Source organism: Manacus vitellinus, unplaced genomic scaffold (genome assembly GCF_001715985.3).
Source record: "Manacus vitellinus isolate BGI_N305 unplaced genomic scaffold, ASM171598v3 scaffold_12_pilon, whole genome shotgun sequence".
Lineage (NCBI taxonomy): Eukaryota > Metazoa > Chordata > Aves > Passeriformes > Pipridae > Manacus > Manacus vitellinus.
Window position 1 is genome coordinate 139,366 of NW_021938949.1, and position 14,798 is coordinate 154,163.

General features: G+C 41.8%; 1 protein-coding gene across 6 annotated transcripts in view; it reads left to right on the plus strand.

The window, feature by feature from the left end:
* KMT2C (lysine methyltransferase 2C) overlaps positions 1-14,798 on the plus strand; it is a 144,340-nt gene that overhangs the window by 116,386 nt on the left and 13,156 nt on the right. For all 6 annotated transcript variants that reach the window (XM_018089193.3, XM_018089194.3, XM_018089191.3 and 3 more), the window contains 9 exons: positions 242-2,064; positions 3,082-3,193; positions 3,538-3,616; positions 3,736-3,799; positions 5,859-6,091; positions 9,085-10,767; positions 12,037-12,249; positions 12,686-12,850; positions 14,145-14,286. In XM_018089193.3, coding sequence (XP_017944682.1) covers positions 242-2,064; positions 3,082-3,193; positions 3,538-3,616; positions 3,736-3,799; positions 5,859-6,091; positions 9,085-10,767; positions 12,037-12,249; positions 12,686-12,850; positions 14,145-14,286 — 4,514 coding nt within the window. The remainder of the gene's footprint in view (positions 1-241; positions 2,065-3,081; positions 3,194-3,537; positions 3,617-3,735; positions 3,800-5,858; positions 6,092-9,084; positions 10,768-12,036; positions 12,250-12,685; positions 12,851-14,144; positions 14,287-14,798) is intronic.

Sequence of the window (14,798 nt, forward strand, 5' to 3'; positions counted from 1 at the left end):
TCCATTATTATTATTATTGAAGTTGAAAACAGGTTGTTTATTAAACATAATTAAAGCAATTATTTTATTGTAGTCATAAAGCTCATTTAAATGTAAGCATAATCAGTCAAAATATTTATTTAAATATCTTAATGAATGCATCACTTAGAGCATTTTAGTGAATAGCTATTTAGTCAGATATGCCAGACTAGGCAGTCTTAGGAAAAAAAAAGGTTACTTAGTCTTTCATGCTTTATTTTAGATATGGTTTTCCAGGAGGTGGCCATGGTCCACCCTCAGGTCAAGAACGTTTCCTTGGTCCCCAGCAGCCGATGCAGTGCCCTGGAGTTCCCCCACAGCTGAGAAGATCCCTGTCTATTGATATGCCTTGGCCAGTGAACAATCCACAAATAAATAACACATCTGGGATCTCCCAGCATTTTCCTCCGCAGGGAATGCCAGTTCAGCAGCACAATATATTGGGTCAGGCGTTTATCGAGTTACGTCACAGAGCTCCCGACGGGAGGCCAAGGCTGCCCTTTAATCCTTCTGCTGCAAATGTTATGGAAGCAGCAGCTCAGCATCAGAGACACACGGGGTTCATGCCCAGGCAGGATTTTCCAGGCCCAAGACAGGCAGAGCCGTTGAGACATAATTCTCAAGGAATACCCAACCAGTTGCAGATGTCTACAAGTTTGGAGCACATGTCGCAATCCCAGCAGGATCAGATCAATCCTGACAACCCACCTGCACTTGTAATGCGTTCTCTAGGTCATCAGCCAGTTGCTGATGCGTTCCCAGGACCATCTTTGTCCACGTCTGCACCAAGTGATGAATCTGCAAACTTACAGATTCCCAACCAGCCAAGTGATGGTCTAGAGGAAAAGCTTGATCCTGATGATCCTGCTGTAAAAGATTTGGATGTGAAAGACCTTGATGGGGTTGAAGTCAAGGATTTAGATGATGAGGATCTGGAAAATCTGAATCTAGACACCGAGGATGGGAAAGGAGATGAACTGGACACTCTAGATAATTTGGAAACCAATGATCCTCACCTTGATGATCTTCTAAGATCAGGAGAATTTGATTTAATTGCATACACAGACCCAGACCTTGATGTGGGGGATAAGAAAGGAATGTTTAATGAAGAACTAGATCTTAGTGTCCCCATTGATGATAAACTAGATATCCAGGGCAAGGCAGAAGAACCCAAACAGAAAGAACAAGGTGATACAACTGTTGCCCCTCCTGAGAACCAGTCTCCACCAAAGAAATCTACTACAGAAAATGAAATTAAAACAGAAGTACTTTCCCCAAACACTCAGGAGGAAAAGAAAAATGAAAATGAAAAAAGTGATGGAAATGCTGAATCCACAAGTACTCAACAGGCTGCTGAAGTGGAGTTAAAGGATGGAGAAAAGGCTCCTGCACAGCCTGCTAACCCAGAATTCCCTGACAAAACTACTGCTGTTCCTAGCCAAGAAACAACTGTGCCTAGTCCAGATGCTCAGGGATCCGCTCCACTACCTGTTCAAGGAGCAGTAAGTTCCTGCAGTATTTCTGGGTCCACCCCAGTCCTCTCAAGTTTGCTGTCTAATGAAAGCTCAGACAATGCTGAAGCAAGAACTCTGGGATCTCCATCTCAATCCCTACCACCCACACAAATGAACCATGGATCAGGTATTCCACAAACACTCATGACACCTGGTGGACAGATCTTGGAAAACACCTTAAATTCAAATCTGTCCATGGTTCCACGAATGAACCATAATTTTTCTCAAGGGTCACCAAATCCAGGATTTATTCAGGGTCAGTCATCTAATCATAACTTTGGGACGGGACAGACATCTAATCAAACTGTGGCTGTACCAAACCGTCCTGGTCCCAGTGGCATCTCTGGTCCCCAACAGATGATGCTCCCTCAACCATTAGCTCAGCAACAGAACCGAGAGAGACCACTCCTGCTGGAGGAGCAGCCACTTCTTCTGCAGGACCTCTTGGATCAGGAAAGACAGGAGCAGCAGCAGCAGCGACAGATGCAAGCCATGATTCGCCAACGTTCAGAGCCATTTTTCCCCAATATTGGTATGTGGGTGATGTGTTTGTCTGTGTTCTGGTTAGTTTTTTTTATAAAAATGCAACAACAAATAGTTAAATAATCCCTAGCACTGAAAGAAGGAGGTAGTTCTGTGGAACTTGGAAGGTGGCATAGCAAAAATTAACCTGCCTACAGGGAGTATGGAAATTGAGTGTGTAGGTGGAATTCTGAACTCTGGGGCAAGGCTCCTGTTGTCATTACCAGGATCAGGGTAATTCTGCACTTCTGATAATGTTTGTGACATCAACTGTGTCACATATTCTCTTTATACTTTAGTTTCTCAGTGTGATATGGAGTAAATGCACCCTTGGTAAACAACATTTAATGATCAAGTGCAATAGCTGACCTTTTGATACTTGCTCTATTATTTTTATGTTTATGGTTGTTTCATTACTTTTTTTTGCAGTTTTTAGTGTTGTCTAAAAAAAGGAAAGGGATCATTGAAAGCTGTATTACTTACTCTCAGTCTAGGCAAGGCTCAGAAACATCTCTAATAATTCTGCATGTACTGAAAGCATTTAAGATAAATTGCGATTGCTTGTTTAATACAATTTAGCAGTTTGAACACTAAGATCAAGACCATCACTATCAATTAATTGTTATTAATGAAATACTAAATTTTGAGAATTGTGTTAGTTGTAAGCACACTGGCCATCAAGGCTGTTCTTTTAGTTCATTACTGATGGTGTGTCAGTTGCCAGCCAAGCTCACAGAAACAACTCTTCTTCCTGAATCTTAAACATGTAAATAGAATTTATTAATCTATTGGGTCATAGGCCAGGTTTGTCTAGAGCCTTTCTCAGGCTGACCTGCTTTTGTTTATATGTTATTATACTTATTAACCATGAATTTTGAAGTGGAGATGACAATTAATGTGACTTAGTAATGCAATTAGGTTGTTTTAAAGAAGATTTACACATGAACTAGATGTAGACAAGTCAGTTCCTGTTGATAACTTGGAATGGTCAGCTGTGTAATTCAGTTCTACTGTTTTTCTCTTACAGACTTTGATGCAATTACTGATCCCATAATGAAAGCAAAAATGGTGGCCCTTAAGGGGATCAACAAGGTCATGGCACAGAGTAACATGGGGATGCCACCAATGGTCATGAACAGGTAGGCAACACTTGATACCATTCTTTAGGGCTACAAAATGTAAAAGGAAATAACAGAGCTTGGGGAAGCTGTGTGCAGAAAACGAAACAGATTTTGTGTGTGTTTTCACTGTTTTAGCACAGTAGATCATGTTTACTACTTCTCTCTGAAAAATCTAAAATGCTATAGTTTCAACCAAGAGAGAATTAGTATTCTCCAGATGTTGAAAAAGTTTGGTACAGAAGTTCAAACAAATGTCTATAAAATATTTGTGTGCTTTGTGTAAGTTCAGTGTAGTACAAAAGGTTTTCTCTCCCCTAAAATACAATTTTTCAAGGTTATCATTTCACTTTATATATCAATAGGTTTCCTTTTATGGGTCAGTCAGTGCCAGGAGCTCAGACCAGTGAAGGCCAAAATCATATGCAGCAGGCAATTGCACAGGTAATAAAACTTGATATGGGCTTGAAACAAAAATGTTTAACAATTATAACTACATTTTGGTTATTTTGATTGAATCATGATTTAATATCCCTGTCTGTATGTTTTACTGAAATTTCTAGGATGGAAGTTTGACACCTCAGATTTCTAGGCCTAATCCTCCCAATTTTGGTCCTGGCTTTGTCAGTAAGTAAAGATTTAAAAATTTATTGTATGGTGTTGTTTCATTTTTCAGTTCTGTTTTCTTTAATATAAAATGTCTGTAAATGGATCTCATCTCTCAAAAAGTCATCCTCTTAAAATGAATCATTTCATCATTACAATGCCAACTAAGGGGTGTGTAGTGAATGCTGTTAGTATTTGCAAGGTTATCATTTCACTTTGTGTATCAATAGGTTTCCTTTTATGGGTCAGTCAGTGCCAGGAGCTCAGACCAGTGAAGGCCAAAATAATAGAATAATTTCTGCTGTTAATGGAAGAAACACCATAAGGAAGGAGGGAAACAGAAAATTAACATTTTTTGGATCTGTGTGAGAACTGTAATCTATTAACTGGCAGACTGCTGTGTCAGAAACCTGGTCTTGGGTTGTGTTGCAATATTCTGAGTTCAGTGAGAACAACTGTCTATATTGAGTTGTTTGTTTTTTTTTTAATTTCAGAAGCAAAAAGTTTTGTGCAGTATCATTGTCATTTGAACAAATACCAGAAAAAGCTTTCCAGGCATTAGTTAAGCAAGCCTGGCTGGGAAGCACAATTGCTGAAAGCAGAAATATACAACACTAACATTTTGCATTCCATGATTCTGGCTGCCCTAGATCAATTGTAAATCCTGATCTGTATGATGAGAAAGATTTCCTAGCAGAAATCAAAACAGAGGCTATGTTGGGAGGAGGAGACCATGTGAAAAAAAGTGTTTCTATCACTACAAATAGTTCACTTGGTATTTTTGAATAAGAAATAGAAGTAAACACCTTCCCCTTTTCCAGAAACTGGAGTAGCAGCACTGAGTGTGCAAGAAGGAGCTTTTGCAATATTATCTGTATTAATTTCGAGAGAGATTTCCCATGGCACTCAGAGTGGCCTCGCTCTGGTTGGGTGGTGGTGGGTTCTGGGCACTTGAGAAAATCAGTTACTCATTTCAGTAGTTGTTATTCCTAGCTGGAACTCATTAGTATTTCAGTACTTTCATTTGCACTTCCATGTTGCTCACGTTACTCTCCTGGTTTCCACTCAATTGTCCCTTCAGGATATGTGATTAGTTTAGCAGAATTTATTCTTGGAAGAACAGGAGCACAAGGACATGGTCATACTGAACTCTCACGGCTGTGTGGGTGTCTGTGTTAAACAAACTGTTTCCAAGGAAGATCCATGCCCTATTCCTGGTGTCCCAGCTCACTACCACGGTGTGATCAGGAGACAAATGACACGATCACCAAACTGTCTCTCCTGCTTTCTGTGCTTAGTGCAGATCAGGCATTATCAGACGTGATGGTTTTGCCTCAAGAAAAACGTCTGAGAGCAATGGACTTGTGGCAGATGAGCATTTCTCATTTGTGGAAGAGCAATGTCTCAGTTACAGCCTAAATGAGAGGCATTTGTTCTGGGGAACAGGATGTGGCACTGATGCTGAAGGCCCTGTGCCGAGGACTGACACTGACAAAGTGATTTTTACAAAGACCGTGTCTTTTTTTCATTTCATGAATATTTGATGGATGTTTATAATTTTAATCTTTTTCTTAGACGTAGTTATAAAAATAGATTTTATATGTACAAAAGTCTTCTGCAAACACCAAAAATAATGAGGCCACGTTTCCTGTAAGTTTGTGTCCTTGCTCCCTAATCTCTCTCTCTCTGCTTGACTACTCCCAGACATCTTCCATGTCCCCTCTTCTGTGGCAGAGCAGGGTACCACCAGGTTCTGTAGCTACTCTCAAAGCTACATTTACTCACTGGAGAGTGCACATTTGCTGGCTCAACAGAGGGCTGGTGTGACCTGAAATGAAGGGACTGTGTTAAAACTGCTTTCTCTCAATAAATGCAGTAGTTTGGATCTCTGTCTCCTTTACTCGAATCACTCCAAGAACTTAATATCTCTTGAGATACCAAATTCTCTGTCAAATTTGGCCGAATTTAACCAATAGTTTCTTTAAAAAAGGGGGCAACCTAATTGTTAAACTTGAACTCTAAAAATGAGAGCTTACCCCCAGGATGGGATCATACCGTACTTAATTTCCCTTCTTTCTAGATGATTCACAAAGAAAGCAATATGAGGAATGGCTGCAAGATACACAGAAGCTTCTTCAAATGCAACAGAAGTACCTTGAGGAGCAAATTGGAGCACACAGAAAATCCAAGAAGGCTCTCTCAGCAAAGCAGCGTACAGCCAAGAAAGCCGGACGGGAATTCCCAGAAGAGGATGCAGAACAGCTTAAACATGTTACTGAGCAGCAGAGCATGGTCCAAAAACAGCTAGATCAGGTAATCACCTGGAATCCAAAACCTTGGTACCAAGTCATGCTACTGTGACTTTTTCCTTTAAACCTTCTGAAAGATACAGTGGAATTTAGTTAAAGGGAGCCAATTCCTGTCATGTTTTTTGTGTGTAACAGCATTACTCTGGATTGTAGGTGACACTGGAGTTGCAAAGGGACATTGTGATAAAAAACTGGTTTAGTACTTTGGGAAGAGAGGAAATTCCTCGGCAAAATGACTTGCAACAGAGTTCCTGGCACCATGAAAAGCAAAAATGAAATATTCAGAGAAAAGTCTTAGCACTCAGGGCTTTGTTTCAGGCTTGAATGAACCTCATAACTCAGTCTTTTTCAGATGTCCTTTCATAATCAGAACATCTTGGTTATATGCCAGTTCAATGTTACTGTTTTAAAATCTCTTTTCATTATGTCTTTAGTGTTAGTCTAGCTTTATGATCTGTCTCATTCCTAGGTGCTGATCATAAGTGTGTGTTATCTGTTATTGGATCACAGAATAGTACAGGTCAAAGGGATATCTGGAGAGCATCTAGTCATGATCAAAGCAGAACTAGCTTCACAGTTAAATCAGGTTGCTCAGCACCTTACCAGTCAAGTGCTGTAAGTCTCCAAGGGTTGAGATCTCCCAGCCTCTCTAGGGCCTCTGTTCCTATATGTAACCACTTTCACTGGGTTATGTTTTTCTTTCCTTATATTCAGTTGGAATTTCACATCCTGGGACTGTGAGTACAGTAAATGAAATTCAAATTAAACCTGTGATAAGTTCAATAAATCTACGCTTTGGCCACCCATATTGAATGCTGCCTTCCTCAAGATGTTGTTTATAAATTATCTGGCATGATAGTCAAGATCAGCTAGTCCTGCTGAAAATGAAAATGCTTTAGAATTATCCTTTATTAATATGAAGGAAAAAATTGGCAGCAGGTAGCTTGGAATGAAGTGATATCTGACCCTTGAGTTCTTGCTCCTGTGTTGCTTTCAAGACAAACTGTGAGCTGGATGGAATATTGGTTGGCTTGTCTTTTCACTGTGTGGAAGATTGTCTTTTGGCTTGTCTTTTCACTGTGTGGGTAAATTATATCTATATCATTTCTTTCTTTTTCTTTTTTTTTCCCTTACACAATGAATCACAAGTAGAATAAGTGCAAAAAAAATAACTTTGACCAATCTTTATCATCTGTACATGATTCTAGTCTTACAGTGGAGTTAGACTGAAGTAACAACTGCTAATCATGACATTGGTGGCAGATTCATTTACTGCCCCATAATTATAGTTCTCTTATTTGTAATTTTTAAACTTAAGTTTCATCTACTGCTGGCAAATGCCCCCCACTGCCTTTCAGCCACAGATTTAGACCAGTCACCCACATCCTAAACAGCACTTTGTTACACACCTAGTAGGAGATAAAATGAGGCTTTGTTAAAGTATATTTTTAAGGACCTTCTGCTGGAAGCAATTTGCCACTCTTTCAATTCAGATCAAGTAATTTTTCTGTAATCAAGTTAGTTTTTGAAAAGTCTGTACATGTATGGAGAGAGAAAAGAGCTCTGGGATCCCTGTGAATTGCTGGCCCTGGACACAGGCACGGAGCAACCGGAGCTGACTGTGCTCCACGAGCTGATGTGTGACAGGGTTATTAGCCCAGGCACAGAGCCATGGAGACACTGCCAGATTGTCCCTGCAGCCAGGGCAGTTTGGCTGCCTTGGTGTGGCTCTGTGCCTGTGCTAATACACTGTGCCTTGTTCTCCCCTGCACTGCTGAAATCACCAGGTCGACCCGAGCAGTCGGCTCAGGGTCAGCTGGGTGTGGTCAGGGCTGGTCCTTTGAGATCCCAGTCATGTGGCTGATCCACCCCTGCAGCCCCTGGGAGGGAGTAGTGGTTTGGATGCCTCATGGTACAGAGCCAGCACAGGCTTAGCACTGCAGAACCACGGAGAAGGAGCACTGGATCTGTGCGGTGCAGATGGATCCAACTGGTGGCTTTATGCAGTGGCATTGTTTCTGTGGCAGTGGCAGTGCCAAGCCAGAGCTCATAAATCATCTTGGACCTGAGGTTACTGTGTAAATAACCTTTTGGGTGCATCTGTCCTGCAGTTTGGAGTGTGTCCGATGGGATCTCTGTTGTCCTGAGCTTTCAGGCTTATCTCTTGCCCCAGATAAAGGACAGGGCTATCAAACATTTTTAATTATGTTACAGACTTTTTCTATCCCTACAAATAGCAAATGAAAGCTGTGGAAGTCATAATCTAATGAGCAGAAACAAGAGATATATTTTCTTAATGTATGTATTATTAACCAGTGGACTACAAGTCCTTTTACTTTTTTTAAAGACCAGTTTAGTTGGATGTCTTCTGTATTTCTGAAAGGCTCTTTCTTGTCCAGTTGACACTGTCATATCCTTCCTTTGACTTCTCCTGCCTGCCTTAAACTACAGGGCAAAACTTTTAGTGTCCAAGTTGAGTTTATTTTTGTCTTAAAACTTTAAATTTTCAGGGAACAGTTACCATTTTCACCTGCTGTGAGAAGTTTGAAGATCTGCCTGTGAATAAATGGGAATCTACCTCACTGTTTTCCTGCAAACTTCTCTTTTTCAATTACATCTTTCAAAAATTTTGCTGATGTATGAACATCATCCATCTCAGTGTTTCCTTTTTTCCTCTCTGTTCCCAACTATTTGTATCCCGTGCACGGATGATAAGATCTGTAGGACAAAGATCACTTTTGGCTTAGGTTTGTGTACTCCCTAGCACAGTGCAGGCTTGGTATGTAATTAGGACTCTGAGGCACTGCTATTTTGTCCAAAGTCTTGGGATGGAGAGTATTTCTAAAGAAATAATTGCTGTTTAGCATTAAAAACACTGTGCAGAAATGCTATTTTTGCCCAAAGTTCATTGCCTACTGGAGTTACAGTGGTGAGTTACATTGTTTATGTTGCACAGCCAGTACATGCCAGAGATGAATAATGACTTTTAAATTTTAGATCCGAAAGCAGCAGAAGGAGCACGCGGAGCTGATTGAGGAGTACCGGATCAAGCAGCAGCAGCAGTGTGGAATGGCCCCCCATTCCATGATGCCCGGTGTCCAGGCCCAGCCACCCATGGTTCCAGCAGGAACATCACCAGCAATGAACCAGCAAAACTTCCCCATGGTGGCACAGCAGCTCCAGCATCAGCAGCATGCAGTGGTGATCCCCGGGCAGTCCAACCCAACCAGAATGCCAAATTTATCCGGATGGCAACCTGCTAATGCCCCTGCAAGTCATATTTCCATGAATCCAGCAAGGATGCAGCCTCCAATGACACCGTTGCCAATTACTCCTGGTACACCAGCTGCTGTGCCTGGTCCAAATGCAGCTGCACAGTCAGGGCCACCCCCAAGGGTGGAGTTTGAAGACAATAACCCTTTCAGTGAGAGTTTCCAAGAGCGGGAGAGAAAGGAGCGTCTACGGGAGCAGCAGGAGCGGCAGCGCATTCAGCTGATGCAGGAGGTGGATCGACAGAGAGCTTTGCAGCAGAGGATGGAGCTGGAGCAGCACAGTATGATGGGGTCTGAATTAAATAACAAAACATCCTTATCTCAGATACCTTTCTTCAATTCTGAGCTGCCTTGTGATTTCATGCAGACCCCGCGGCCCCTGCAGCCGTCTCCGCAGCATCAGCAGCAACCAATGGGGCAAATCCTGCAGCAAGGTGCTGTGACCTCCCCTCCTGCCGCCAATTTTATGCAAAGCAGTGAGAGAAGGCCAGTGGGACCTACCACTTTTGGACCTGATGCATCTGCTGTTCCAGGTGGAGCCCCTAATTTCCATAATGTAAAACAAACTCATGGGAATCTTCCTGGGGCTGCCTTTACGCAGAACCAGGTCAAGCCTCCGTTTCCTTCTGCTGTACCTTCATCTACAGTGCTGGGGAGTGGTGCCCCATGTGGTTCGGACACTAGTGTGCCCCAGGCAACGAACTTCCCTGGATCAAACCAGTCTCTCATCCAGCTGTATTCTGACATAATCCCAGAAGAGAAAGGCAAAAAGAAAAGGACGCGGAAAAAGAAAAAGGACGACGATGCCGAGTCCATAAAAGCCCCGTCAACTCCACACTCGGATATCACTGCACCATCAACCCCAACCATTTCTGATTCTACCTCCACCCCCACAGTGAACACCCCCAATGAACCACGTCACCAGGATGAGCAAGAGCCAGTGGAGTTAACAGGCCCCTCGACATCAAATGTGGGAGAGAGCCAGAGCTCCCCAGAGCGGGAGGGGAAGCTCCCCGGCAGCCTGGCCCCAAAACAGCCGAGTGGGAGTGCAGAGACTGAAAAGGCTAAAACAGACACACCGACCAGCATCCAAGAAGTTAAGCTGGAAAAGGCAGAGACTGATCAATGCTCAGGTCAAGCTGAGCCTAAACCAGAAAATCCAAGCAGTATTAAGGTGGAAGAAGACAAGGTCACCTCACAGCCGGCCTCTTCAGCTCAGAGTCCGGCACAGCCAACCGGCATTCCAGCAGCCAAAGGGGAGTCAGGGAACGAACTCCTGAAGCACCTGCTAAAAAATAAGAAGTCCTCGTCTCTTCTAAGTCAGAAACTGGAGAACAGCAGCCGAGCAGAGGAGGAGGCTTCTGGGGATAAAAAGTTAGCAGAGAAGCAGAATCCAGCTGAAGGAATGGTGAGCCTGATGCTGGTTTTGTTACACGGTGGTTGTAACAAAGCCTGGTTTGTGCCTTACCACGAGCATGTGTGGAAAGGTGGGGAGATAGCCTACCTGCACAAGGGTGGAGTAAACAGCTTTAAGGAATTTTTGCCTCCTTTCCTGCCTTTTCTCCATAAGTAATTCAACTGTGTTTAAAAAAATAACAAATTTTAATATTACTTGGTAGGTCAGCATATTCAGAAATCATTAAAATGAAAAAAGAATTAGGTTTTCTATGGAAAGTCATCTTGAAAAATGCCACTTTCTAATATTAAGACTAAGGCAATATTTTGCAGTATGATTCCTACTTACCCACTAGGATGTGACAGTGCAGAGCACAGTGTGTGTGCTGCTTACTTCTTTGACTCCACCTGAGTAGTGTATAGGTTGACCTGTGCACCTGTGCAGGGAAGGGCTTCACACCCCTTCAGCTGCACATTAGGAGTTTTCTATGGGGGTAGGATACACTTTTACATTTAGATTTGTTGGTCATTATAGTGTAATTTTTAGTCTCTACTCAGTTTTGGGTTTTGACTGCCTAAACTCTGGTATATCCATGAAACAAAATTTAAATGCATTCAAAATCAATAAATAGTGATAGAAGTAAAGGTAATTGTGAGCAGCAGGTAAAACATGTGACAGGGGTATTAGTGAGAATATTTGTGGTAGGGGTCATGTAGAGCTCTTTAAAATGATAATGTATTAAACAAAAATGGACTTTCTTTTGACTTGCCACTGTCTGTTGTGTTACTGAGTCCCATTGTAATTCCTTTTAACCAACTGTACTTTAATGTGAAGAAAGGCTTTGCAGATTCATACTGGAAGTATTTAAGCAAGTGGTACAATCCAGAAATGTTTCACAACACTTTTTTTTTCTCTAACCTCAAAATACTTTTGTATTATATTAACTTGCATTTTTTCTGTCACCAAATTTACCTTTCATTAGGCCCTCACGAACCTCTCTAAGGCTTCATGCACATGTATCTTTATTTTAGGGTGTATTCAAAAGAGAATGTTTCTGGTCTATGAGTTTTTAATGATGTTTTCAGATGTCAGTGGTGTTAATGATAAGTCATAATTCTGTCTGCAGTGACAGTCTAGCAATTACAATTGCCAGTAAAATACAGTCTGTTATCAATGAGATTTATTACACTGTGCCTGTGCTTTTAGACCCGTGCAGTAAATTGGAATGAACTGTATATTAAAATGTCAAAAATTCTGCTTCACTTTCATTTTTTATACCAGCAAACTGCAGGAACCCAGATGCAAGGTGCATTTGGGTGTAGCAACAGCCAGCTTCAGAGAACAGATGTAGGACCTGAAACCAAGAAGCAAAGAAATAAGAGAGCTCAGAGGACAGGAGAGAAGGCAGCTCCTCGGTCCAAGAAAAGGAAAAAAGAGGAAGAAGAAAAGCAAGCTGTTTACCCCAATGCTGATACCTTCATCCAGCTGAAACAGGTAGGTGTGCAGGTGCTGGGTAAGGCATCAAGAGGATACGTGAAAGAGTGGATTTCTCCTGATGGAAATGAAGTTGAGCATTAAGTTGAATTTTGAGTACAGGGTGGAGAAAATGAGAAATTCTACAAAACTATGAAATTTAAAGTTTGTGGGTTTGTTTCTGTTTGGAAGATTACTATCATGGCAAGTAGTCTCAAAGCCATGGAGTTCCTGTCAGCTCTGGCAGCCTCTGGATGAACTGTCAGGGAGCCAGAGCTGCAGCTCTGATGGACAGGGAACCACATTCTCTTAACAGAGAGGACTGTGTTTGACAGTTTTCTGACAGTGGATAAATTCCTTTTTTTTTTCTAAATTAGAAACTACTGATGTTTGGAGGTTTGCAGTGCTTCTGTATTATACTTAAATTAGTCTCTAACTTTTTTTTCTTTTAATACAGCAACTTTCTCTTCTGCCTTTGGTGGAACCAATAATTGGAGTGAGCTTTGCACACTTTCTTCCCTATGGCAGTGGCCAACTAAATGGTGGAAATCGACTTGTAGGAAGTTTTGGCAGTGCAACTCTTGATGGGGCTTCAGATTACTACTCCCAGCTCATTTACAAGGTACAATCTTAATTTGGATTTCCATTGTGTGCTCTCTATGGGAAGAGAAGTCCATGATGTTATTACTGCTCATCAGAGTTCCTGCCTTTTATGCAACTAAAAAAAAAATAGTTTTCTCTTGCTAGACTAGATAGTGCACTGGTGAAACCATTGTTTTACTCTCTGAAAGTGAAAATCAGTTCTGGAAACTGTGTTGCAAACTGATTAAAAAATACAAATACTCCTTTAACAAATGGGTGCTAAATAGTGAAAATTGTAATTACAGTTTTATGGAGCAGAAAAGGCTGAATTCTCAGTACTTCGCAAAGTCATTGAAAGCATTAAAGCATTTCTTAATGTGAATTAAATGGGAAATAGACTTTTTCTCATTTGTCCACTAAGCCCTAACTAAGAACCTGAGAACTCTGAACAAAATAGATGATGATGAGTTTGTTGATGAGTTAATAACCCCTGGCATTTAAAATTCAGTCTTTGAGATCAGAATGGCAAAATTGGAAGAGCAGCAAGATAGTGAACAGACAGAATCAAATTTACTGCTTGGATACCTTAATATAAAAACTCATTAACTTATTAAAACCAGTGGTGTTTACTCCAGACTTATATGGTGTGTAAGCTGAGAATGTGACTTAATGGAAGTAGTTGCTGTGGCCAAAAGTGAGTAATAAGTATTAGCTTTGTAGGCATGACTGCAGTAAGAACAAATACTGAAGTTCTCATTTAATTTTCATTTAAAATATGGGCAAGTTAAGTAAGCTGGTGAGAAGTAGCCTGGAGTGTGAACTTGCACAGTATCTGCTTCTCCATGGTAACTGCTTCAGTGACAGCTCATCATGTGCTAAACGTGAGGTAGCTTCCCTTGTAGTGAAAATTGGGTAAGCTGACTTGTTTATGGTGATGGAGAGTCACTGTGGAATAGCTCTCTCAGTCTGAAGGTGAGACCTTTACTGAAACTGTGGGAACTTGTTGTTGTTCCCAGACTGTTCCTTCAAATGTTCTTCGTGCATTTCTGTAAATAATTTAGCCAGATCTTCTTTTGGTAGTGTATTTGTTAGTGTTTAGTCATGTAAACTACTTCTCTGGTATCATCGATGTAAGAAAACCAAAGTATTGTGTCTTTTATAGTAGATACCTTTTTATATTTTGTCACATGCTTGGGAATTAGCCATCGCTGCTTATCAGTGCTACATCTGGGTGTAAAACTCTCTAAGTGGGTTACATTGTCTAGTAGGAACCAGGCAAGTTTTCACCCTGTGTTCCATGGCTGATTAATGGTTCTTTAATTAATCTCATGCAGCAGAACAACCTGAGCAATCCTCCGACCCCCCCAGCCTCCCTCCCTCCCACCCCGCCGCCCGTGGCCTGCCAGAAGTTGGTCAATGGCTTTGCAACCACGGAGGAACTTGCTGGCAAGGCTGGTGTGTTGGGAGGCCACGATGGTAAGGCTTATTCTTGTTGATTCTGTAAAAAGTGAGTCCAGTTTGTAGCAAATTGTAAAATACATCACAGAATATCCTGAGTTGGAAGGGACCCACAAGGATCATGGAGTCCAACTCCCAGCCTTGCACAGGACACCCCAACAATCCCACCATGTGCCTGAGAGCGTTGTCCAAATGCTTCTTGAGCTCTGTCAGGCTTGGTACCATGACCAGTTCCCTGGGGAGCCAGTTCCAGTGCCCATCCACCCTCTGGGTGGAGAACCTTTTCCTGGTATCCAACCTAAACCTGCCCTGACACAACTTCAGGCCATTCCCTCTGGTCCCTTCACTGGTCACCAGAGCAATACCTCCCCCTCTGCTGCCCCTTGTTTTGAAGCTGTGAGGTCTCCCCTCAGTCTCCTCTTCTCTAGGTTATCTCCTAGGATGATTTTCAGTTGCAATAGTCCTTTATAAAAGCAGTATGCCCAGACTTTTTAAGGTTGTAATCATTATTATCGTGCAACATTTTACAC